This window comes from Parus major, chromosome 5 (genome assembly GCF_001522545.3).
Source record: "Parus major isolate Abel chromosome 5, Parus_major1.1, whole genome shotgun sequence".
In the NCBI taxonomy this organism is placed as follows: Eukaryota; Metazoa; Chordata; class Aves; order Passeriformes; family Paridae; genus Parus; species Parus major.
Window position 1 is genome coordinate 29,456,754 of NC_031774.1, and position 27,081 is coordinate 29,483,834.

At 36.0% G+C, this 27,081-nt stretch overlaps 1 protein-coding gene across 1 annotated transcript in view; it reads right to left on the bottom strand.

Annotated features, from left to right (window-relative positions):
* MPP5 (membrane palmitoylated protein 5) overlaps positions 1-27,081 on the bottom strand; it is a 54,141-nt gene that overhangs the window by 21,069 nt on the left and 5,991 nt on the right. Inside the window, exon 2 of the mRNA XM_015631144.3 lies at positions 5,805-6,318. Coding sequence (XP_015486630.1) covers positions 5,805-6,171 — 367 coding nt within the window. The 5' untranslated portion in view covers positions 6,172-6,318. The remainder of the gene's footprint in view (positions 1-5,804; positions 6,319-27,081) is intronic.

Below are 27,081 nucleotides of genomic sequence, written 5' to 3' on the forward strand. Positions count from 1 at the left end.
TGAACCCTGGTATTTAAAGAAATGAACAATAAAGAAAATCCCAAATTTTAAAACTCTCAGTTAATACTGATACCAAAATACCATTTTTGAGAATAATTTTCAAGTTTTAGAAACCTTTGTTTATTCATTATCAGATAATAAAACTAGGAACACTATCAGGACATCAGCTAAGTTGGATTTTTTTCATGAAAAATCACAGTAGATACTGATCACTAATGTGGGTACTTCTGTCAAGAAGTTTCCCTTACATATTTTTAACCAGATTCATCAGCACATTGAACACAAGCCTAGACTCAAAATTTTTTAGCACAACATAACAAATGGTTGATAAATGGGTACATGAAAGTCAAAAAGCCTAATAAAATATGTATTTCAAACAAGTTTAATTGTTTTAATTTCGGACAAACCATGACTACATACAAGCTGTCAAATTTGCAAGTTAGGTCTTCTTATTCTAAAAGGATACAGACAAGCCAGGGCTGCTACTCTTGTACTTTACTGTGCAGGACAATAAAAAATAGTAATAGAAACCCATCCAAAACCATTTCACACACGCTAAAAACATCCTACCCACCAAAGGTCAAGGACTTCTTCCTGTAACCACACCAAGGAAACAAAGGGCAGTAGGACAAAAGCTGCACAGAAAGCTGTACAGTGGATGTGCAGGATATTCCACTGCTGATACCCAGTACAGCTCACAACACTAATTACAGCAGCCAATGTCTCACTAGGAAATTGTATACACAATATACTGCTTTATCACACTGGGAGAAATGCCATTTGGAGAGAAGGCTAAAGAGCACTCTACAAGTGAGATTATTTGCTAAACAGGACATTGTCAGATGGCAAAATTCTCATCTAATGGAGAATTCACAGTACTGAAGTATCTCCTCAGCTCATTTTCCCAAGTCTGAGGAAGTGCACTATTTTCAAGCATAAAGAAAAAAAAACATGCGTGAAACTGATGCTATTGTATAGCTCCTACTGACACCTGCTTGGTTAAAAAACATACCAACTCGAAGTTCTGCTATTTTTCATGGTTACTGAATTAAAAAAGCAGTGATGTATTAGAGAACCTCACTTCTTTTATCTCTTCCTATGCATTAATTATCTTACTCCATTATTTCTGAACTCACTCTTACATATCTGAAAACTCAAATACATACACATATATACACACACAATTCTAATACATCTTGCATGTAAGATATGAATTCATACAGAAAGACAGACATCTTGCTTTGTATCAATAACAAAGACATCCTGTTCCTAGATGTCTTTACATATTGTCTTTTTAACCCTTTGCTACTTCCTTCTGTATTGTCCTTTCTTACAAACTACCACAGCACTCTCTTCCTTGTATAATTCCTTTCTACACCGAGGCTTCATCTACTGGATACCAAAGCTTTATACCAAGTGATTTCCCCCCATTATGAAACAGTAAACAAATACCCACCTCAACACAATTATAAAACAGAAATAACACTTCAGAGGAGTGAAATATTCCTCTAAAGGTAGCACTCCATTTCCTAGTGACTTGTTTAATAAAAAACCATACACATAAAACCACACACAAATCTGGCTTTATGCATGCCTAATTCTCTCTAGGTTCCTGCTTCTGAAGTCTAAATTACAGATGAAATTTCTGCACAGAGTTTGGTTTTCTTTTTTTTGGTCGGTTTCAAAGTAACAATAATTTAAAAAAGCACCAGGTAACAAAAGACTCCAGATATTTCCTATTAAAAGGGCTGTCTTGAAGAAAAAAACGTTCAGTAAGACCAACATCTGCATTTACTCACAGAAAAGTCAGGGTTCTTTTGCAGAACAAGTCCATTTTTTAATTGCAGATCAATTAGCAATCAAATACTGGGTTTTGTCAAGCAGTCTTTTACAAGAAGTGTTGCAGCCTTTTTCCATTAGACTATGAAATGGCTGGAATGTGACTGAGCACTGTGAGAATATACACATTAATCAAAAGACTGCCACGGCAAAAGTATGCAACTGCAGGGGAGGATGTGCAGTCACAGCTTAACATGCTAGTTTTAGAAAATGAAGAAAAGAAGATAGATGTTTTTTATCACCTTAAACAAAAGTTAAGAAGAGCAGATTTAAGAAGATAGGCTTTATTATACATCAGTATCAAAGTCTTCATTCCCAGACTTCTCTGTAAACTACGTGCTGGTACTAGCACTTTAATGCTTCAAATATAACTTGAATCACATGGCTAGGAAAAGTAGCTTAAGGTAAAACAATATTTCAGAAATGTTATTCTTAAGATATTTATAAAAAGTTTTGGCTAAGGTATAAAAGAAAAAAATAGGCAGCTAAAAAACAAAAACAAACAAAAAATAAACAAAAAAAAGGTCACCACTGTCACCAGAAAGGGTTACTTTGGAAAGGTTTACGTCCATGAAATGTCAGTTACTCATTTAACTAAATTAGCTGAATGAACTGTAAAAAACCAAAGACATCTACATTTTATGGAAGCATATTGCTGTGAAAAGCCAGTAAATACTTACATGCACATCTGCTAGGTGCAGACTACTATTTCCATTTAAACAGCTGTCTAAACCATATACTGTTTTGATAACAAACATGCCCTTTAAAATTCTTTCAGTTAAATCTCCTGCTTTATTTTTATATATAAATTCCAAATTCTTTAATCTAGTCTGCTTTCTTTTATCGTGATAAAAACATTAAAGACTTGGCAAGGATCTGCCAAATTAGACACTGGCACTTACAAAACATTTTCCAAACTAAAAATACAAGGCACACAGATCAATATTCTTACTTAAAAGATGTATCTTCAGGAAAAGTTCTAAGGATTAACACACATACACACAAAATCAAAATTAAAATCAGTATTTTAAAAAATACCGAAGAAGGATAGTTAAACATCTCTGTAATTCACTATTTGGGGTCTTCCTAATCTCAGAGATTTGTGAATGTGACTAAGCACTTCAACCTGGACAGTAAAAGTGGAAAGAGGGAAGAGCCAGATTTTGTGTTACAAATGTTAGAACGGTTAACGCAGAAACTGGAAAAAGGACATACTTAAGAGTAGAAGGAAATTTTCTAAGAGTTCAAGTTACTGCAGAAGCACTTCACTGAATTTGAACTTTAACTCAGTTTTTGACAACACTAGTGACTGAATACAGATCTTTAGGACCATATAGGTTAAAAAACCTATTCTTTTTATAATAAAAGTGTTTTATTTAAAACTATTTTTTCTGATGTTTGCAACAATTCAACATCATAATTGTGTATAATCAAAAGCATTACTCTTAATCACAGAATCACACAGTGGGTAAGGTTGGAAGGGACCACAGTGGGTCATCTGGTCTGATCTCTCTGCTCAAACAAGGTCACCCTAGAGCACATGGCACAGGATTGTGCCCAGACAGTTCTTGAATATCTCCAGTGTGGGAGACTCCACACCCTTTCTGAACAATCTGTTCCAGTGCTCAATCACCCACACAGTAAGGAAGTTCTTCCTCATGTTCTGGTGGAACTGCCTGTGCATCACTTTCTGCCCATTGCCTCTTGTCCTATTCCTTGGCACCACCAAGAAGAGCCTGGATCCATCCTCTGACACCCTCCCTTCAGATACTGACAGACCTTGATGAGGGTCCCCTCTCAGCCATCTCTTCTTGAGGCTGAACAGGCCCAGCTCCCTCACCCCAGAAGAAGTGCTCTCTTATTGCCCTTCACTAGACCAGCTCCAGCAGATCCCTGTCTTTCTGTTACTGAGGAGCCCAGAAATGGACACAGCACTCCAGGTCAGGCCTCACCAGGGCTGAGTAGAGCCCTTGACCTGCTGCCAATGCTCTTCCTAAGGCAGCCCAGGATCCCATTGGCCTTCCTGGCCACCACGACACTGCTGGCTCTTGGAATACTGAACTATAAATCCTCTCTTGCCAAATCTTAAGTTTACTGATCCAGATGACAAAACCCAAACTTCAATTACAAAAGTAGACAAAGTCACCTAGTCATTCTTCTTCAAAATGCACCTTATACCATGTACTATTTCCTAATTTACCTCTTTCCATACACACACTTCTATAGTCTTCTTGTCCCTGATGTTTGGCATTTCTCCTCTTACACCTAGTATTCAAAGAATCCTAGCTTCTATTCAATACCAAATTCCCATCTTCTATTCTTGCTGAGCCAATTTTCTCTTTCCAGCTTTTCACAAGTACTTTGACAACCCCTCAGCTTCTCCCACAGCTTGTACCCTTCTAAATTCCCCACTGAGAGATTTTAAAACCCACCTTTCATCATCACAGTAATTTCTTCACTGTTATTTCTCCTATTCAAACAGGTTCAGTCTACACCAGCTCCTAGCTGGTTCTCAAGCATGTCAGACTGATGTATGTTACTCCTCATCCCTACCAGCTTCCATGGGTAGCTGCTTTGCCCATTGGCTTGCACCAATCCTCCCTCCATGATCTCAGCACCTCCAGCATGAAACCAACCCCCAGCTTTCTAATTCCAAGTCACTCTTTCCTCCCTTCTTCAGTTTCAATTTCCAATTCCTCTAGCAGTCTTCACAGCTTTTGGCTGCTGTGGCTAAGCAAGTCCCAACTGAGGACACTTCTACTGTTTGACATCCATTTTTGTATCTTCTGCTTTGCATTCCCTCTAAGGAGAGAATTTTACAATCAAATACCTAACACTTTATAAAGTTAACTACAGAATCTGCTTCTTACAAACAGATCTCTCAGCTGACAAGCCATGCACTAAAAAAGGTACACCCTTTTTACTTATTTGTAACTGACCCTGCTCTCCACAGGAGGTTGAACAGGATGACTTCCCGATGACCCTTTCAATCTAAATTTTCCTAAAGAGGGATTTGTACAATAAGGATTACCAGAGGTTATGAAGCAGAGACATGTCTTTAGCACAACTGCTGCTCAGACACACAAATACTAGAGATGTAGTAAAAAAGAAGAAATTAGCAAGTTCATAGCTATTTTTCATTCTGTATTCTCAACTAACAGCCAATTGGGAAAAAAAACCCCAAAAAACAAACCAAGAAACTTCACTGTAGCCCAGAGAAAAAGACTGCCTTTTTACAGCAATCTGGATCTCTGAACTGGTATGGATTTGGAAATCTGAACTGGACTCCCACAGATTCCCAGTGCATCTTTTTCACTCCAGTGACACATTTTATTTAAAATACTTATGTTTGAGGAAGAAAGGTTAGAAACTTTCTCTAAACAAGCATAGTTAAAACAATGACAACTATGAAATGAAAAACTGCAGCATCCATTTCTTCAAAAATTATTAACATTACATTTTCATCAATGCCTAAGCAGATTTTCATTATCAACACCAATACTTTAAGAGACCTATTGGTGTGACATTTATATTAGGTGGCAACTGATAATGCAAGACAGAATGGGAAAAAAGCAGTAGCATGTTTCTCCTCAGCAACTTTTTTATTTTAAATGATGATTTGTGTTTATTCCCTCCTTATTCTGGTCTAAAGTTCAACAAACATCATAAAATTACGTATTACTTAGATGGTTTTTCCCAGCCATAAGAAGATAGAGACATTAACTGAATTAATTATTATCCACAAGATACTTAACTGTTCCCCAAATGGATCAGTTTTGAAAAGTCTGATGATAGCCTGATGTTTGGCTAAATAAAAATACCCCAAACCAACACAAATCTAAAGGACCAGAAGACTTTAAATCTGTTTATGAAAAATTAGCTAAATCAGGTTTTCAGTGGCCTAAAAGAGCGTTAATATCAAATCAATCTTTACTCTCTTAGCACACTCATTGCATTTTACCTACCTAGTGTTTTCACAGTGTAATGAGGACTCTCCAAAACAATCCCTTCTTCTGTGTCAAATATTGGGTTATCTATTCCAGTTTTAGGAGGAATTTGTGCTAGTTTCTTTAGCCTCATGGAAGCAGTAAGGTCCAGTTCTTGTTTCCTTCCCTCTTCTTCTCGTCTGCGCCTTATGTCCTCCTGTTGCTGACGGATTCGCTCTAGTTGAGCACTGCGCCGCATGGGCATCATCCTGGAGCCCAGGTCCCCAGGGCAGTCAACAGCCATTTCTCTGTGCTTCTGAGGTTCCTCAAGAGACACAAGATCCACATTTTTTGCTTCATTGTCAGAATCTTCTGTGATATGTCCATTCATATGAGAAGTTGTCATGATTATTTGTAATTACGCTTATTCTCTTCAAACCAAAATGCTGCTATTAGGCCAGTTTGTGTTACGATATTGTGTAAAATCCATTATAAATTCAAAAATATTTCCCTTCCATCACAAGATGCTTGAAGAGGCATCCAGGAGGAAAATCTAATGACAGAAATTCAAAAGAAAAGAAATTAGTGAGTAATTGGACCAATAAGAAAACACCTAAGATCCCCAGGCACCAGAACAATGGAACTTTGTGTCCAAATTTACACAGTGGTTCTCTCCCTACTAAGAACTATAGAACCCTCAAAAATCTATTTCACGTATTTTGGTGAACTTCAGGTGCCAATGTTAGAAAAGGAGCAGTGTTCAAACTGATGTTAAAATCTCTTGTATTCCCCAGTGAAAACCATGGTGATTCTGTACTTAATACAACTGCAAATAAGCAGTTTTCTGAGAGCTCTCACTCAAGCCTTCATTTGTACTTTCATTCTGAAAAATTCCAATGCAAACCATGCTTACAATCCTACAAACACTATGAAAAACTTGTTATAAACATCAGGTTCATAAGAAGTTGAGTATGCTAAGCACAAATAAAGATATTTGCATTTATTGTTTATAAATTGAGGCATTTTATGTAAACATTGCTTCCTGGATTCAGAGAAGACAGGTATCTGAGAGATACTATCTAAAGCAGACAGGAGCTGCACTTACACAATTCCAAGTACAGATAAAGTCCTAAGGATAAGGGTTTGGACAATTCTGGTTAGTAGCTACTGTTAATACTTCCTATAGGTATGCATTAAAGCAGGAAGGATTAAACACAAGAGTTAAAATCCCTGTGTAGGAGTACAGACATTCAGATTTGACAGAGAATAATAATTAATTTCTACAGTCAAGTATGACATTCCACTATACTACACACACCTTAATCTGATTTCTTATTCCTGATGATTCAGGCTAAAGAGCTTAGGTGTTCTAATAAATATAACCACTCATGTCTTAAACGTAACACATGCAACTGTGTGTCTTATACCACATTGCCTTTCTGTCAGTGATACGTTATCTGCAATCTGTCCAATTAAAAGGTCATAAAATTAACAAATATTTGCATACCATATTACCAATACACTTAATTTTTCAAGGTACATTTTATCGCTTTTTTCAAATTTACTGAAAGGAAATAATAGGAAATATCTCTTAAGTTTTATTACATACTGGAAGCAATAAGACAAAAAAAAACAAAAACCAAAAAACCAAAACCCAAAATCACCAACATTCTTACACCAAATGTTTATGTTTGGAGGAGGAAGGGAAGGATGTTTATGTTGTAATTAAGCTGAAAATTAAAAGTCTATAGTTCTGTTTGGGAGGAACAGCAATAGAAACTCCTACACAAGTTTTTGCCAACTTGCAATTCTAAATATGTAGAGTTTTTCACTTTTCATAAGGAGTAGAACACAACATACAGCAACAACACAATTATTTCCTTTATCTGTTTCCTGTCTAGCCCCTGCTACTAAAATAGCTATTACTAAAACCCTCCCAAGAAGAAAATTAAATTAAAGCATTTCTGTAGTACTAAAAATTCTTTTTTGACCTTAAAAGACACTTAATTGCACTCCACTGATATGCTCAACATCCAGAGCTCCACATTCACACATTCAGAAAAAAAACTAGGCAAAAAAAGCCGATCAAAAACTGCATGGTACTGAGGCTAGCACTGCAAGTACCCCACAATTACTCAGTGCCTGTAAAGCCTTCAGTTAGTGCCCAGTTTAGAACAGCTTTTCAAAGAATAAAACTACATAAAATTAGCATTTAGACAGGGTTATATAAAGCACCACTTTAAAAAATGTTCTGTGAAAGTCAGAGAAAGGTGGATAAAAATTTAGCAAAATGATCCTCAGAAAGCTACACTTCCCCTTCTGAAAAGGCAACTTCTCTGTAAAGAAATACCAATCCCCAAAAAGGAAGCCTCATTAGAAACAGTAAAATTGCAAAGACCACTATTTTAACTGTGGATGGAAGATAATTCAAATTCTTTTTAATTCAAGTTGTACTGGCCATAGCTTGTCTGAACACTGACCCTTTTCAAAGCTACCTTCATCTCTTTTCAACTCTGACAAGCTGAAAGATAACACACATTCCTGAGTCTATAGGGTACAACCAACAGGTGCCAAAACAATGAAGAAGGTACTGAGGGGATGAATATTATCCATTTAATCAGCACTAAAAAAGTCAAGAACAGGGTGTGAGGACCTGCAAGAAGTAAAACACAATTTTACACTCAATCATGTGTAAGTTAAACGATGTCACACTCTCCAGTGAAAGAATTATCAGAAAATTGAGTTGATGGCCAATGCTTATGAACTGGTCAAGAACATTTACAGTGGGATTAGCTACATATCCTCCATTAAATTTCAAGTGCCAGCTACAAAAATGGCACACCAAAAACTTGTATATGTGTATACAGTGAGAAGATTTAAAATCTCTTTAGTTTAACAATGTGAACTGAAGACATGAGAAACCAAAATATAGTCTGGAATAACAGGCACCCTTAGTAACACTGCTCACATTTTCAATATAAACTGTTTTCAGCATAAACAAGACACAAAGGTCATATAAATTCTTTGAACGGGGTACCAAGACATTTAAGTCACCTTTGATAATAGCTGCCTACTTTCAGTATTCAATTTCTGAGTCGATCAAATAAAAAAGAAACAAAAGCTACAGAAAATTGGAGCTCTCTTGCAGTCACACTTTAAAAGCAATAGTCAGAAAACTACAACGACAATTTAAGAGTTTTGGAATTTTAAATAAAAAGTATTTCTGGTGTCCCATAAAGCTAGATACTTCTAAAGCCAGCAATAAACAGTACAGCAAAAGAATCACACTCAGATTATACAAAAGATGATACAAAATATCATGTTATCAGGCAAACTAAAATTGGACTTTATGGAAACACCAAACCAAATACACAAAAACCTGACCTCTAGCTATAACTAGTTGGTAATCCATAAAAGCAAAGGCATGCTGCAAGTCTGGAATGCTGAACAACTTCCTTTAATCAAAGAATTACTGATAATGGATGACCCCTTCCAAACCTAAGCCACTCTCCTTCTTCCTGTTGTCTCAGGTCAGCATCGGACATCACAAATCCTCATATCCAACTGCTTTGAAAAAATACTATTGTCTAACTGCAACAAATGAAGTAAAAAAGGAAATGAAAGGAAAAAACACCCCACCAGATCAGCTCTCAAGTCCCTCTACACAATGATCCTAAGGATGCAGAATGTAAAAGATTACATTGATAAAATCTTTAATTTGGTTCACAAATTAAGGTGTGGTATAATTGAGGTTAAAAATAAGATTCAGCTTAAGGGAGTTACCAGGAAGAGAAAATTTTTATTTTAACCAATATGCACAGCATCAAAAATCTTAAGACAAATAATTTAAGAAACTGTTCTCTTGATTTCTTTCTGAAGGTTTCTTTTGCAATTTAAAAATTCTGTGATAACAACAACAAGGGAAGGTTGCTGCACCAAATCTGTTCTCTGCAAATGGTGGATTATCTGATAAAACAGATTTTCAGCCCAAGAGAAGCTTATTTTCCCAGATTATTATTTAGTACTATGGAGGAAAATGTACAGACTTAAAACCACTAATTTTTTACTATTTCATATGTACAATCTATATGGTAAAATCTGTAATTAAGAAAATTCCTTTCCACTTCAGAACTTGGTAGTAGCAGTTTCTCTACTTTCTAGATATGTACAAAGGTCTGTTAAACAGCTTGACTGCTCACAGTTTAATAGGGTTAAATCATGGCTTTGACCATCTTGCTTTCAACTGCCAATATCTAACTGGACAATAGTAGTGTTTCCCCATGACACATAGAGCTTTCCAAAATAAAGCAGATTTATGGCTCTCTCTGTCCATCTTCGTATCACTAGTCCTACCAACACAGTCCTGGAGAGAATAATTTAAAATCTCTTCTTCACAGATTACATTTTTGGCCTCCAGAGGAAGGTTTCTAAAAACTGATAGTGTTAGCACAGCTATTAAAAAATAGCACTTCATTCACTCTGGCATCATATAAAATTCTGGCTGGGATGTAACTATGAACAGCAAGCAAACCATATTTCTGAAGTGAGTTCTTAACACCAAAATTAAAGAAAAAACACAAGAACGTCTTGGTAACTATACATGCTATTCTCAAAAATACTGTGTTTTACAAACCACCATTCTTCATACAGCTAATAATGTCAGGCTTCTATCATCTTTTTAAACACCCTGAATACACTAAACAAAGCACAGACCCCAAAAGCTCTGTAAAAGAATAAACATATGTAAATGAAATCATCTTGGTGTTCAAGGAAGATGCTAGAATAAAATATATACTGACAGAGACTGAAATAGAAGTGCTGTAAGGTGGTTTAAGTATTCACTTGCTTCCTGGGGACTCTGGCTGGTGTGCATAGCAATCTTAATTACTTTAACAACTAAATTCTGTACAGTAAAATTAAATTTGTTTTGCTTCAGCAACTTCCAAAGAGCCAAAATGACATTTTCTGGAGGCTGAGGTTTTGTGTTACATTTCAGCAGTGTTTAAAATTCTTTCAGTGCTAGAAGTATGATTAGACCCGATAGTTCCCTTTTTAAAATTCATTAAAGCTTCAAATTCTGAATGACTGCAAGGAAGTTCAGTGCTTACCTCCAGTGACATTTCATTAGTTTTGGTAGATTAGTGTATGAAAGCCCAACCTACATTTGTAATTTTAATATAAACACAAGAAATATATATTAAACATTAGCACAGTGCAAGGATTTAACATCACCTTAAAGCCATATACTAGAACAGACATGGTATATTAAAATATTCATTAAAAACAACTGGAAGATGAATTCTAGGTTGCTAAAGTAGATTAGAAATTAGATTAAAATCACAAAGAAGATGTTTCCTGATATCTGAACTACTAATAAAATATGAGCATAAAACTATGCAACAGATCTCTGCCCTGTATTATTAATAGCTCACATAATAGTGTGTCTTCTGGTATTTTTACTGAGTACCTTAGATTCGAGGCAAGCAAAACTTAAGTCATAAAAATCACAAAGTAACAAAGTAAAACACTTCAATAATTCTACAAATGGAACCTTGATGTAGGAAAATAATAAATAATTCCCAGCTTTTCTTGCATAATCTCCTGTGTGCCATTTTTACTTCAATGGTATTTCAGTAAATCTTCAAGAATAGGAGACTTGGAAGGCAATTACATAAAGGAAAACACAACACAAACCACATTGCACAGCATAAAGTCAACTACCACTACTTGATGAGAGTTAAAGATTAGAGTTTATGACAGAAAATACTTCGCAGATATTTCCTATGACTATTAATAGTACCTGAAATAATTGGTACAGCCTGGAGCAAACTGATGTTTTGCAAAAATAAGTAGAAGTTACAAAATTTATGACAACTTGATACTTATTTTCTTTAATTTATTAAAAAAAGCTGTAATTTAAAAAAAATTACACTAGCTTTGCAACATGTTCAAGAGAATTACTCCTCTGGGACTGTTTGTTTTTTCAGTCTAATATTACTATTATTTAAACTATTCTTTCCTTAACTAGATAGTCTAGCATAGACTTTAGCATTGGAAGCAAACTCTTCCTTTAATATCCAAGTGACACTTCTTTTAATAACTTCATAACAGGGTTCATTATAACACCTGTCAAGAACAGTAACTCAGTACAACTTGTGAATTTCAAAGGGCTCTCAGACATGCCAAGAGGTTTTAGCATTCCATACACACTTAAACGTGCAAGATACTTGGATCAGCAGCAAAAAGTGCTAAACCCTCAAATTGATCATTATTTTCATTGTTAGCAGTTTGTAAGTTATGTTTTTCATTGTTAGCAGTTTGTAAGTTATATCTGTACTAGAACAATAGCAACATTAATTTTCAGCATTAAAGTACAGAGAAATTGAGGAAACTGAAAATTCAGATGCTAAGTTTAGATTCCACTAACCTTACACCACTTGTTGATGCCATTTTATAAATGGTATAAATAAACTGCACAGCCTGCAAACCTAGGACATTATAAGCACGTTTTTGTATTACAGTAGTATTACAGCTAAGAACTGTGGTCTGTATAAGACATGAGATTCTATTAGGCTTGTTTATCTGTTAATGCAATGTCACCAATCAAAGTCACAGCTCGAGAATGGGCCTACACTATCAACTTCAAAAGACACAAGGCAACTGCCTACAAAACAGATATGAACAAAGTGTTTTCCATGAAAAACAGGCACCAGTAAGAGACGTACATCATGTCAATCAGCAGCCACCTCACTCAGACCTCTTTCAGCCACTGCATCTTTGCAGTAAAATATATGCAAGATACCTTTGCAGCAGTTGTATGAAGAGGGAGGAACAATTAAGACTTATTTAAATTCCTGCCCATCTCACTGTGAAAGACAAATGCTACATGTTCTATTGGCAGCAGCCTTCCTTGGTTAGTATAGCAGCAGCGAGCTCCTTTAATCAGCTAAAATTGATAGCACAGGTCAAACCAGTCACATGATAGCACAGAATCATTCCACATGAAGCTTTCTCTAGTTGTAACAAATATTTCTACTACATTTATCAACACCTTTTCCTTTTCAGTTACACAATCAAAGTGCTTCCTAAATTGACTGAGATTTGAAACAATTGTTGAAAACACTAAGAACAAACATATACCACAATTCCCTTTGTTTTAAATATACACCACCACTTACACATCATTAATTTCTGCTTTTTAGATCAAATGAAAAATGGACAGGGAAGAGAATAAAGTTTCAGCTGGGGTGAGAGGGAATGACAACAGAAACAAACTAGAACCAATTTCAAGAAGCTTATTGCTAAAAGTCACAGCTAAACAAAAAGTTTAAAAACTTGCTGGGTCAGTTAAGTATATTTTACATTTCCGTAATGTAGTGTTTAGGTTCTAGCTTCTGTTCGTGTTTTGTATCCTTGATAAAGCTTCAACATAGTTATGCTGACAAGCCCTAAAGTGTGGTGAGGAGCACAGCAGAGGGCAGTCTCTGCAGCAATTAATGAAAACCTGAAAAAAACCCCAAAGCTGTTTCAAAGGAGAGTTCACAGAAACATCCAACACTACAGCTCGTTAAACGGTCTGACACCTACATCACCCCAAAAAAGCACACTGACATCCCACCCTAGCATCCCACCATGGCTTACATTAATAGGCTACAACTATGCATACATTTGAATACTCAATTCTAATCAAGTCTTTAGCACCAATAATCCCTGTGAAAAAAAACAATTCTTTATATATAGATATGAGTGGATAACATAGATGCCTACAAGCTGCATTGAAAATATGACATAACAGTATGAGAAAAAAGGAGTTACCTGAAATTAGCAGTTTTAAAAATGTTTAGAAACCTTCAAGCGTAACAAATGAAGAAATTCCTAGAATTCCAGGGATTGTTAACAGATCTCACAGGACAGCCAGAAGCATGATAACAAGACAGTAATTTCTTATCACCCATTCACTGGGTTAAGACTTCAGCTTTTATTGTCTTGAAAGTAAATATGCCTCTCCTCACTTTAAACTGTGGTTATATTCCCTGTGAAATTAAAAACACTGCTGCTATTTTAGTTCTCTAGTAAGGTTCCTCCAACCCCCCTTGATCCTGTGGCCTTGCTAGCTCAGGCTCTTGCATTCTGGTCTCATTTTAACCCCCATATTTTTTAGCATGTCACTTATAATGTCAGTGCTTGCTACTGTTTCACTATGTAAAACATAGTAGTAATAGGAAACTTTCATGTGTACTGGTATGTATACAACACAGTCATTTCAACGAGGTGACCGTACCAAGGCTAAATTAACTGATCCCAAATTAATCTGAAGTTACAATATTTCACAATTTACATCTTGCCTGACATTTAAATTCACACAAAATGGCATTAGTTTAGTACTCCATAGCAAGTTATTCTTCAGCCATATTTACAATACTCTAAAAAAAGACTAACTTCTTTACTTATTTTAATGCTCCAATACTCGCTGCATTCAATTTAGAAACATCACCTAAAGAAAATGGAAATACAGCTATTCATCAACACCTTTCATCCAAAAATGCCAAAATGTTAGCGACCTAATTCAACAGTCTTCACAGATTATACCAGGACCAAGACTGTCTCCTAATTTTATAGGATTGAGATATAGGCTTTGCAAGTCCAAAAAAGCAAAATATTCCAACATTATGTAACAAAGATACATGTGCTAGCTCCTTTCATGTGGCCATCCTCCTCAGGCTCTCTTTTCAACTCTATTTTGCAAGATTAACTGAATGTGTGCCAGGGATGATTTTAAAAGCTTTTTTTAAATTATCCCAAATGATATAACCTGATTAGCTGTGTCACCATGTTACTCATAGGTATGTGGGGGTGAAGGGGATAAGGATCTTCTGACTTTTTTCTGACCACAAAAATATGTTGAGACTTCTAAAAGTCTTTTCTATTCTGAAAAACAGAATATCAATTACAAAACTATAAAAGTGATCTCTCCACAGGATTCAAAATCACATACCACAAACTCAGAACAGCCACATTTCATTTGAGTTCTTCTCTGATTATTTATAGAAAAAACACTCTGCACAAACTATATTAGCTAGTCAGCTCTCTGATGTCACAAGATTTTCATTCCTAAACCCATCTGAGATGCTGGTGACTGTTTCACTGAGCAAATCACTAAAAAACTGCTGCATAAATTTCAAAGTTTTCCTTCAGAAGTATTTTCTCTTCATGGGTTTAAGGTTTTGTCTAATTAGCATAACCTGCAGTTAATTTTTCTGGAGGGAACTGTAAACATGGCATACCAGCCACAGCAGTGTGTACAAATTCTTTTAGCCATTACACTATTACTACTATGATGAGATGCCCTGCTAGACACAAATGACAGAACCCCTCGCTACTAAGGAAGAAAGGAACTCTCCTCAGCCAGGACAGGTGCAATGGATACCAATTGCAAATGTATCCTCCGAAGAACCAATGGGTTCCAGTTGAAGTTTGCACAGGATTATGCTTAACCAAATTCTTGTCCATTAAATCTGCTGGGATGCTTCACAGTCCTGAGAAGACGAATGGCAAAGTCAAAACTCAAAATTCTGCAGGCTGAAAAAACTGTTGAGAATTTGCAGTGCTGTAGTTTCTTTACACTGTGTCAGTCACATTACTTAATATTTGCAAACATTTCAGTAATTTTGTCGGCGAACTCACATAATTCGTATGTTTGCACATAACTAACTCTGCCAACTGCTAGAACTGAACAAAGCTGACTAGGCTTTCAAGTGTGCCCTACTTTTGCAGCCTTCCAAACAAAATCTGTAGTTCATGAATTTATGACAAGAACCAAAAAAGAGACTGTCAGTATGATTCCTTGGACTGTTAAGCTGTGCTAGTTTGCTGCTGCCAAAGACCTGCAGTCTCATTACCCTTGCTCTTGATTGCTCCCTTATGTTCTCCACTTTTGGGTTGTACAGCCATTACCTTCTCTGACAGTTTTAAAGCTTGTCAAGTCTGTCACCAAGATTCAACAAGATTACACAATGTCACAAAATCCTTTTGTTTGGTTAGTTTTGGTCAAAATGGCATACCAGAACAGATCACAATAATCTGAAAGGTGACAAGACTGGCATAAGGGTTAGGAGCAAATGTGTTGAGACCAGGGAGGTAAAGAGCTAAGAACAAGTACAAACTCCTAGCTCTGGAAGCAGGGAGACAAGTCCAAACAGGACAGCATCTTATGGAACCATATTCTGCGAGTTCTCCTCCCCTCCCGCAAAAAGTCTCCTACACCTACTGATTCTTTTCCTCCTTAACAACCCAAACAAAATCTACAAAAAAAAAAAAACCACCACAGAAAAGCAGCCACACACCTACAACCATTTGCATAACTTCCTGAAGATGTAAACAGGGCAGTTAAAAGGGAAGTATTGGTTTCTTTTAAAAAGCATACTCTAACACTGTGGGTGTAAAGCACCACAAAATTTGCATTTATGTTTGAGCCTATTTCCTACAAAACAAAAATGATAAATTAGTCACCCTAGCGTTTCACACTGTATTTAACACTGTTGAGTTCAGTACCTGAACATCTCTACACATTCATTACTTGAAGATATTCAACTAGTATTCTCTATTATCTTTGTGTAAATAGTATAATCCACAACTCAGAAGCAAGAGCTTATTTTTCCCCTCTTTTTATCAAGGACAGCAATAACAGAGCTAGATCTTAATTTTCTGCAGCAGAAGGCATTAAACAGACCACCTACTGATTAAACAGTGCACCTACTGCTCAAACACACTAAATACAAACTAAAGTACTACCTCAGGCATACAACAAAATTAATATATGGGTAACCACTTGGGAATGGACAAAAATTACACATCACCTTTCCCAGTATTTATCACAATGATCTTTTAAACTTGCAGCAGCAATGCCAAACATGACCAAAGAACTCATGCTGATTCCTGGGTCACACTATAAGGGATACCTGCTGTACAAACCTATACCATGAAGAAACTTAAAAGTCAGGCCACATTGAAAAGGCACAGAAAAATATTTCATGTGAAGTACTACCAAAATTTCACTACAGGATATGAAAATCAAATGTTCTGTAAATAACCTACATTACTAGAGTTCATAATAAAAATGCATGAGAAAACTTCACAAGGCTATAAAGACATAACATTAAGAGACTCTCTGTATCTTATAAAAACATTCTCTTTCTTTCCTATTAAATATAAGTGGACTCTTGGGCCTAATGTTAGCAATCTGTTACACAAACCAAAATAAAATCCTGACAGGAACAAACTCACTTCTGCAAAGTGAATTCAAGTACCTAATTGTGACTGCAGAGCTTTCTCACAGAAACATCCAACACTACAGCTCGTTAAAGGGTTCAACTCTTCTCCTAAAGAGAAAGTTCAACTCTTCCTAAATCAAAGACACCATTCAGTTTCTCAAACTTCATTAAAGCACATGGTTTTTTTATTAAAAAAACATTAGAAATTTGTGATAAACTCACAGGAATGTAAGGCTCCTTTCTACATGAAGGCAGGCAAACTTTTTTAGAATGTAATGGTGCAATAATCCTGTCCAGAAAACTGTTATCACTTGAGCTGTTGAACTAAGATATTAAACATGACTGTGGAAGCCAGAGAAAAACATTGGCAAGCTAAGTGACGTAAGTCCCCCTCCTCAGAACTCTCAAATCATGTTAAAGAACAAAAACTCAACAAATTCAAAAAACAATTTAAAAAAATTCAGTTACTTAGGAAAGTGCAATTAGCAGAAACCTTTCTTTGTCTAAGATCACAGAGTTAATCTTTTAGTGCAATGAACTTCCAACACATCATTTGAACGTAAGGAAGTACTTCTCAATTCTTACACTAATCACTAATCACACTGAAGATGACTCCTCAAACAGTAGTGTTATAAACTTTGTTTAAAACGTTTCCCTTCTTCAGTAGCATCTTTAAAGCCATTTTCCTCAGCTAATTTGTAAATTGAAAGCTGAATAATGAAATTTGTTTTTCACTAAAAAAAAAAATTCTCAGTCTTCTTTAATATTCTCTGCCAGTGAAATGTATGTTAACCTGTACTTTACACTTGCTTATAATAACATATATATTATATATAATAACATATACAATTACTTATTAAAAAACCAAAAACAACAAATCAACACCCCAAAACCAAACATACATTTTGCCACATTGTTAGAATGTTCAAAAGTGTCTTGACAGCTAAAACTGGTTCCATAAACTCATATTACCTACTACAACCCACTGAAGTAAAGAAAATGTTAACAGCAAGAGAAAATGGAAATCACAAACCATCAGACAGTCAGTCGTCTTAGTTTTATGTGCAAGTTCAAAGTTCACTGATTTGTCCTCACTTTATCTTTCATGAATTTTTACTTTGTCACCTGAAACAAGTTTCTCAACAGACAAGTAGAAGAGAGGTAAGTTATTAGGACACCACTTTTAACTGAAGTTAAATGGGTGCAAGATAAGGAAACTTCTCAAGATTTCCACCTGGTGCTAATGTCAGATCTCAGCAATTGAGATAGTTTTAAAAGGAAAATGGGAAGAGAGTTAAGAATGCTTTCAACTGATGAATGAAGGATGTTTTTGCATTTCACCACCCAATAAATTATATGTATTATACAAAAGGGCAGTAAATATTAAGAATACATTCAAAAGTTATTGAGCAATATCTCGAAGAATCTATCACACACCCAACCCCTTAAACAAATACCTAAAGATTAAGTTTGTACAAGTTATACATACCAGTGATGCAAACACATATACATGCTCTACACCAACATACCTGATAAATCTCTCTACATAAAACATCACATTTTATTACCCCAATAGTTATAACTTGGCCATCAGGCATTTCTGAATCAGAAAGAACTCAGTGTCCCAAAATAATCCCAAAGACATAGACTGTAAACTCATTTATAGCCACTTGAAGTAAGAGTGTCTTCATTAAGCATTCCAGAACCACCAGAGCATAGACTCCTTTGGAACACACATATTAGAAAATTGAAGCTTCATAAGAACACCAATGCCATCCAACTGAACACAAACTACTATTAAATTCAAAACTCTAGAGCCAAATTTCCCTAATTAAGCTTATGTGAGAGTGTTAGTAACATATCTGTCAGTTCATCTCTGGGTTAAAGAATGAAGTCTTCAGTAAATTAGTCTTTAACTGTTTTATGATACTAATACTTTGAATTAAAAGAACTGTAACATTCTGGGCATAAGGTACTTCTTTCTTAAACTCATGCTTACATAATTGTAAAAACGTCAGCTTTTGAGTCAAAGTATTAATATGTAAACTGTTCAGCAAAATAACAATCCTGGATGCTGCCTTCATGCTGAGACCATAGAGACAGGTGACTTCCTCTGGAGATGGAGACAAATCAGCAACCTAACACTAGTCAAGGTACAAAACTGCACTTAGCACTATGCTACTGAAACATGCTGGAAAACAGTGTTACATTTATGAAATCAGCCTGAGAAAGACTGATTACTAAAACATGCCATAAATGATGGCATTCACCATCAATAACAGTCAGGACAGCTTGAAATATTCTCAGCACTTTTGACACAAAATTGTCAGCCTTGCCCTATTGGAAAACCAAGTGTCAAGGCATCAATTGCTGCTCCAGACTACTACCAGAAGCTGCACAGAATATAAATGCTAAAGAGGACCCATATTGTTTTATCCTGAGAAAAAATAGAGGAAAGGAATGAAAATGCAGAGGATGAAAATTGGGAGGAAAAAAAGGGGAAAGCCTAGAGCTAAATAATATAAGGAGAAGCCCATTCTTGAGAAACCAGAGTAATTATCCATTCAAACAATTATTAAAACAACAGCAAATTTGAAGTACTCTTAAATTCCCTGCCTGTATAAAAAGCAGAATCCAGGGTCCAAGGGCAAGGCTAAGATGACACAACAGACAGCAAGAACACTAACTGGATATGGGGCTCAGGGCCAGTATCAGCATTTCTGTATACTGCTTGGGAAGCTGCCACTGTCTTTACACAAAGTTTTTCAGATCAAAGAGGTCATCCATATGGTAACAGTAAAGAGTGAAAGTTATGGTCCACCAGAAGAGATAAACTATGTTTTTTCTCTATGACAGGGGAGTAGAAAGCAAGCAAACATCTTTTCTGATATATGAAATGTGATGAAAAGTAAACTGAAAGAGTTATGTATGTAGAAATTATACCCAGTGTGGTGTATCTACCTTGTTAGCAAAAGGAAAATGCAGCACATTAGAAGACAAAACACCAAATATCACTGTGAAGCACCAGAGCCATAACCACAGAACACTCTTAGGCCCAAACTGCAGTTATCCTGAGACAGGCAGGTTTATCCTGACCCCAGCCATGGCATCTGACAGGCTGCAAGTACTCTAGTTGCTACATGTATGTACATTTGTCACACTAAAGTTTGCAAATATTTGGTCCTTCTCTTGTCTAGCAATTTGAAGAGCTTTGATCAACTAAGAAGACTACGGTTTCCTAAACATACTTTTTTCAAGACTTCACAGCAGTAAATTCTCACAATGCACTGGAGCAGCACAGCTGAAAAACTTCAAGGTGCAGCAATACACCCCACCCATCCCTCATCAAGTGGGTATATCCATGTTTTAGAGCAATCAGTTTACATCCTCTGTTTTCCTCTAACAGTTTTCCCACTTGAACTTAAGATATGATTCTGCAAGATGGAGACATCCTCTACCTTATATCACAATGCACTTTACCACTTATTGTCACTTATTGGCTTTGGCATGACTAGAGCTCTCCAAAAGCCAGCTCACCAGAATAAAGTGGCAGAAAACAAACCAAAGAGAAAGATACCTACCATTCTGAGTAGCAAAAAGCTCTGAAATTGTCTGTATATAAAACAGTGGTCTCTCTTCATTACCAAAATGACTGCAATTTTTATGAGTTACTGATTTTTTCAGAGCCAAATTGTTTCAAACTCTTGTAGAGTAGACCATTCACCCAGAATAGGTTTTGCTCATCTGCTTAAAAGAATCAGTAAGGTCTAAAGACCATTGGTGTAAATTAGACAGACACGACATGATTTACACATTAAACAAAAAAAATACACGAACAGATGTACAGATAAGGAACCACCTACAGGAGTTAAGTCATGCATTTTTAATTAAAAGGCTATTTGACAAAAGAGCAAAAAAGTGGTTTGCTTACAAAAATCATTAAGATTTTAAGGGCAGTGCACAATATGAACCAAATAGTTGCATGAACTGGAAAAGACATGAAGATACAAGAATATAATTTAAGTCAAGCTATCACACAACTATAGTAGCTAAATAGTATTATGAGGGCAATGCTGCTGGCTCCCTTCATCCCCCAGGTCAAGGGGAGGCATGTCAGGAACTCAGTAAATTCTTTTCACCACAGAGCCGAGAGTATAATGAAGAGGACTGCCATGACCACAGGTCAATTAAAAACAGTCTTTTAGCACAATTTTCAAAGGACCACTCAGTATAATGCCTTTAAAAAACCCAAACCATTTTACATTTGCAATAGAAATATTTTATCAATATTTCCATTAAGCAGTAAGAAACTGGGAAACTCTGCATAACACCAAAGCCTGCAGATACAAGCTTAGAGGACTAAAATCAAATGAATGAATGAAATGGTGAAGTTCTTGGGTCCAGCACAAACAGCAATGGCCTAAAATTAATAAACCATGATAAATTTAATTTCTGTCTCTGCTGTGCTAACTAGGCTCTCCAAGTTCTTGACAACTTATTAGCTCAGGCACCTGCATTTTAATCACAATTAAAGAGAAGAGGGCTCTCAGAAAAAGGATTGCCGCCTCCCTGGCATTCCAATGCATTGGGCAGTATGGCTCTGCAGGGCCCTGGCCAGGTGACAGGTTTTGTCTGGGCATTAACCCTGAATTCCTTTGTTCACTAGAACATGCAACTGTTGTTTCTACAGACACCAAAGAGTCTAATTATGAAGCACTGAATATGGTCTTTCAGGCAAAGTCTGGTAGACTGAAAATACTTTTAGCAGAGAATTTTAACTGAGATCTGAAATACCATAAACATATATATATAATGACATATAAGGCAAGTAAAATCAGTTTGGGAAATACTTTTTCATAGTGCCAGAAGTAACAGTAGATAGTTTTGTATTTTCCATCTGTCATTAGTACAAAAGCAAATCTTTGTAGTTCAGAGCTCATGAGAGGTTAGCAAAAATGTGAGGCAGTATTAGTTTTCTACGAAGTCCAATAGGTTAGCCCAACCTTTAACCCACCAGATACACTGTGAACAGCACCAGTCCCTTATTGAAAGCAGCTCCTCTCGTATTGTCCTAACAATGTCCTAACAAACCTCACAGAGGTTTTTCACTAACAGCTCTGCATATTACTTTATTCTTCAGCACCCCTTCTGAGCACTTGTTACATGCACTTTGTGTGATACTAGGAAACAAAAGCAAGGTTGTAAGATTACCCTTTATAGTCTTGCACAGTAAGAACACAGGTTCTTGCCCTATGGAAGCATTTAGTACTGAGAATTTTTCAGAGGTGGGAGTACCCAACAGACCAAAACCACCCAGATACTTTTTCTGAAAAAGACAGGAATGCTATGGTGACCAGACCATTCTGTCTGGAATCAATCAGAGCATACAGAGCAATAGCCACTTTTTCAAGTAACATCAGAAAAATACTGACCTCCTGAACAAGGGCTACAACACTGTTCACATGGCAATTAATCCGAAGGGCAGGTACTGATCCCTTCTCTGGTCACCAGTGAAGAACCCAAGGGAATGGCATGAAGCTGTGTCAGGGGAGGTTTAGTTTGAATATTAGGAAAAGGTTCTTCACCCCAAAGGTGAAGCACTGGAATAGGCTCCCCTGGGAAGTGGTCACAGCAGTAAACATGACAGAGTTCAAGAAGCATTTGGAGAATGCTCTTGACACATGGTGTGACTCTTGGGGAGACCTGCACAGGACCAGGAGCTGGACTCCACAGTCCCTGTGGGTCCCTTCCAAATCAGCTTTAATCTATGATATATCAGAATCAATGATTGCTGGGAACAACCAACTAGCAATTCTGGTCACTGGCTTTAATCCCCAGTGCTAAATCTACGAACAGTGTAAGTGAGGCAAATCAGAGCAGGTATATTCTGATTTTCAGAGAGTCTTGATGACATTTCTACACTTTATTGTTACGTTTTACCATCTGCTACTAAGGAAACAGGAACTAATTTTGGGATGTACATTACCTGTTACTAATTAATTCTGGTTTATCACTTCATCTGCTTACACAGTTTAGGTTAGGCTACAAATCCATTTGAAAATTTCACAACAATCAATGCAGCAGCCATTGATGATTATCAGTGAAAACAACAGACTACTTAGACAGGAAACCCAGTATTTACAATAATGAGTTCAATTTTTTTCAAGTCAAGTCTGTGATTTTTGCTTCGAAGCTGAAGAAACTTACAACATTTGAAATAAAATCAATGATTCTGTCCTTATGACATATCTGCTTACCAGAGGCATTCTATTAATAACATCCCACTTAATTTAAATATTTGAGTGTAGTTGAAGTTCTTTGGTCCCCAGAAACTGCAAATCATCTCAGCAATGCAGGCAGAGAACTTTGTTCAAGCACTACTACTGTTCAAGGCTGCGATGCCTGCCACAACAAAATTTATTTTTGAAAAGCAGAAATAATAAAGCAAAAATAGAAAAGTTTAGGTATCCCATGGTTTGGCAAGTTTTAGGTATCCCACAGGTGGTCCATCACTTCCAGGCATTTTGAAACTTGAACCAAAAGCTTCACATGCCTTTTTTCCAATTGACCAATTTGCTGGAAGATACTTGTCTGAGATGTATTTTCTACCTGAAGCCAGCTCACATTTTATATTAAAAAACTCTTTAGTCAGATTTACCTAGAGAACTTCCGACATATTGGCATTCACAACCTTTTTGTTCTTGATTAATTCTAAATTTATGAAAAGAAATAGATATTTCCATATATTTATTTATCATTTACAGATTAAAAATATGTTGAGTTAGAGAAAAAAAAAAATCATGTTACAAATTAGTACTGAAATCAGAATCTATTATTTGAGGTCAGTGAGATTTATGAATACCTTCATGCTCCACTAACTCAAATCATTCTAAGTATGCACCTATACTCTTTCAAGGCCAGTTCTGGAATTCTGAAAACAAACAAGGGGCATTTATTAGAGAACTTAAAAGTTTTAGCAAGCTAAACCCATAAACACGCTTTTAACACTTTCTTACTACTCTAAGCTTTAGAGCACCCATTCCCACAGCTCCCATGCACAACATTCCAGTCTTAAGAGTAACAGGTCTTACACTTTTTACCACTGTCTCTATCTGGCTTTTGGATCTGTAGAACCTGTGGTTCTGTATACTAAACTGATGCAGTGCATTTCTGCATGTTTCACCTGCTAAACAAAAATGTTCAAAAATATACCTATGGATACGTATGAATATACTAAAAATAACAATGTATCAATCTGTGATACCTGAAATGGTGTAATGGTCAGCAATAATATGCTACTTAGGGATTTCTCAAAGTAGAAGTCACAAGTTCTACATGGAATTTGCTGTGAAGAGATCATAAATAAGGTCAATTACTATTTCTCCCTAAGTTTTTTTTTTCTTTTCCAAATAAAGAGAAAAAAAGTCTTCATATGAGGCTGAACTACAAGAACAGCGAGCTTAAATTAAAGATGCTGATAGAAAAGCTCTAGCAAATCTTGTTGTAGCAGATTAAGTTACTATCCTCAGCTGTAGATTGCTCCCATCAGAAGTCACTGAACCCAAAAGTAGAATTGTCAGGAGGAACAGGTGCTGCCACCTCAGGAACTTCATTGCTAAGATTGGGATTACAGGCTGGTTCAGATAGCACACCATGAGCCATAAGGACTGAGGAACAGGCAATTTCTGCAAATGAACTAGAGCAGAGGAGCTGAGCGGGAAAAGGTAAAAAACTGACATCATAAAATCTAAGATTTCCCAGCGCTGTAGCTGCAATCCAAATTTCTTCTAAAGCAGAAGGAATTGGCTGTGCCAATCATCACAAATCCATCCAAGAATAAAAACCACAATCAAACCAGAAAGTGTCAGAAGCATAGTGTGAACTGTTAAATAATTTGCAATTAAGTTTAACAGGCACTGATTAATCATGTTAAGTACTTTAAAGGCTGAATATTCAATTTCAAATTAGCTTTAAGAAATCAAGAATGGAAGATTTGTATGGCATTTAATTATCACAGGAAGTCCCAACTAACACACATAGTATCAAATGAACAGCATTAAATATCTTTCTAAGACTTGACAAGAGTATGCACTTAAGAGGGAACACAAACCAGCCTACATTTACTACCCAACCATTTAGGTATGCAGCTGCATTCATTAAATATTTGTATAGAAAAGGGTTCAAAAATATTGACATAAGGAGAAACTGTACGAAGTTCTCATCGACAGAGGTCAAAAACTGACTTAGGGGATAAAGTATATATAAACTCAAGTGTTCAACTCAAGTTAATTTTTAAAAAACATATATGCAAATATTTAATACTTTCTTACTACAGAAGGCTTCATAAAGTATATCATAAGCAGACCTAACTTAATTTCTGCAGATCATCCCATCTCAACTTTAATTGAGGTATTTAACTTCTAAAACTGCTTCCTCAAACAAGTACATCATACAAATTCCAAGTGCAGCATCATAGAGATGAATTTATAACAGAGAGCCCTACTACTGATCAAAACTGAGTGATCAACACAGAATCATAAATGACATTTTAGTAGAAAGGAGTCCACAGTTATGCCGTTATTATATTGTTGGAGTATTGTTTTGTTAATATTATTGAGTTATTCCAGCTCTTCAGTCCCCTCCTTTTTGAAACCAAACTTCAAAAAAAGCTGCTCTTTACAACCTTGTAGCCCAGTACAGCATAGCATCTAGCTGAGATAACCTACCACATTTTTATAGGACAAATTTCAGTAAGTGCATCCCAAGGAAAGGTAGGAATTGACAAAGTAAATGTCACTTGTCCTTCCTCACAAAAGAGAGAAGTGATGTGATCCAACACACAGCTTTTCCCATCTTCCCTATTCAGACAGAATAAATGGACAGACTCATGTTTGAAGGTCTGCAGGAGGAAAGAATTCAAGACGAACAAAGGGCCAAAAAAGCATGGTCAGAAATACAAGTCCACATTAAATCAGGAAAGATCTACAGAAAAACAATATACCATGACTCTTCAAGATTGATCCTAAAACTAATCCCTAATAGCAATAAATGTACTAGATTAAATAAAATAGACACAAAAAAATAACATTTAACCTAAAAATTACTTCATAAGCTAATAAGCCAAAACCAGCTCTTCATGGCCGCTTCAAAATATATTGTTAGATGCTGGGTGGTTTTTTTTTTTCAGTTGAGAAAAAAATAGCTCTGCATTGCACTTCGTTTTGACTTCTCCTTACTTCAAAATTAACAAAAGCCTAACAAAATGAATGACCTACAAAATATGCAAAAATAACCAGACTTTAGCTGAATACCTTTTGCCTGCTATCTTAAAGTCATCCTCAGTATTTTTTCTTTTGGGAGGAAGTACGAGTGACATTTACTTTTTCAATTCCCAGCTTTTACTGGGATATACTTTCAGTCCTTACTATTTACAACTTGCTTGATGAGCTAATGAAAGAAGAAATCTAAGTAGATTGAAAAGCAGAGAAGTGTCTACCTGACTGCAGAATCCTCAAATTGCCACTCTCCTCTTTCCACTGAAGTCAAGTAACTTGCTTCTTCAGAGTTCTAGCTAGCCTTCATTATATCAGCTTGAAGAAACACATTTCACCAGAAGGTGGTTGATGACAATAGTTAAAATTGTTAAAAATAATCATTGAAAATCGTTAAAAATAGTTAAAATCTTGAGAGAAGATCACAACACACCCTAAGTTAATATTGTCTGAACAGGAAATTATTCAATTGATAATTCCATTGAAAGAGTCTACAAATCTAACAGTAACTTAGGCTCAAATGGATTTTCAGTGCTGTTTATACTCTTAAAAATATAAATATGTGAAACAGACTATTCCACTTGTCAAAAAACAAAACCAATGCTGTGGGGCTCACAAGTCATTTTAGTCAGTCAGCCCAGGAGGACAATGTTGAGCTGATCAGCTTTTACCTCACTTTACACTAATACACTGTGCTAATTCCTTCCTGTAAGTAATTAGGTTACTAATTTAGAATATATCTTGATTACTGAAACAAAATTAAATTGTAAGAGC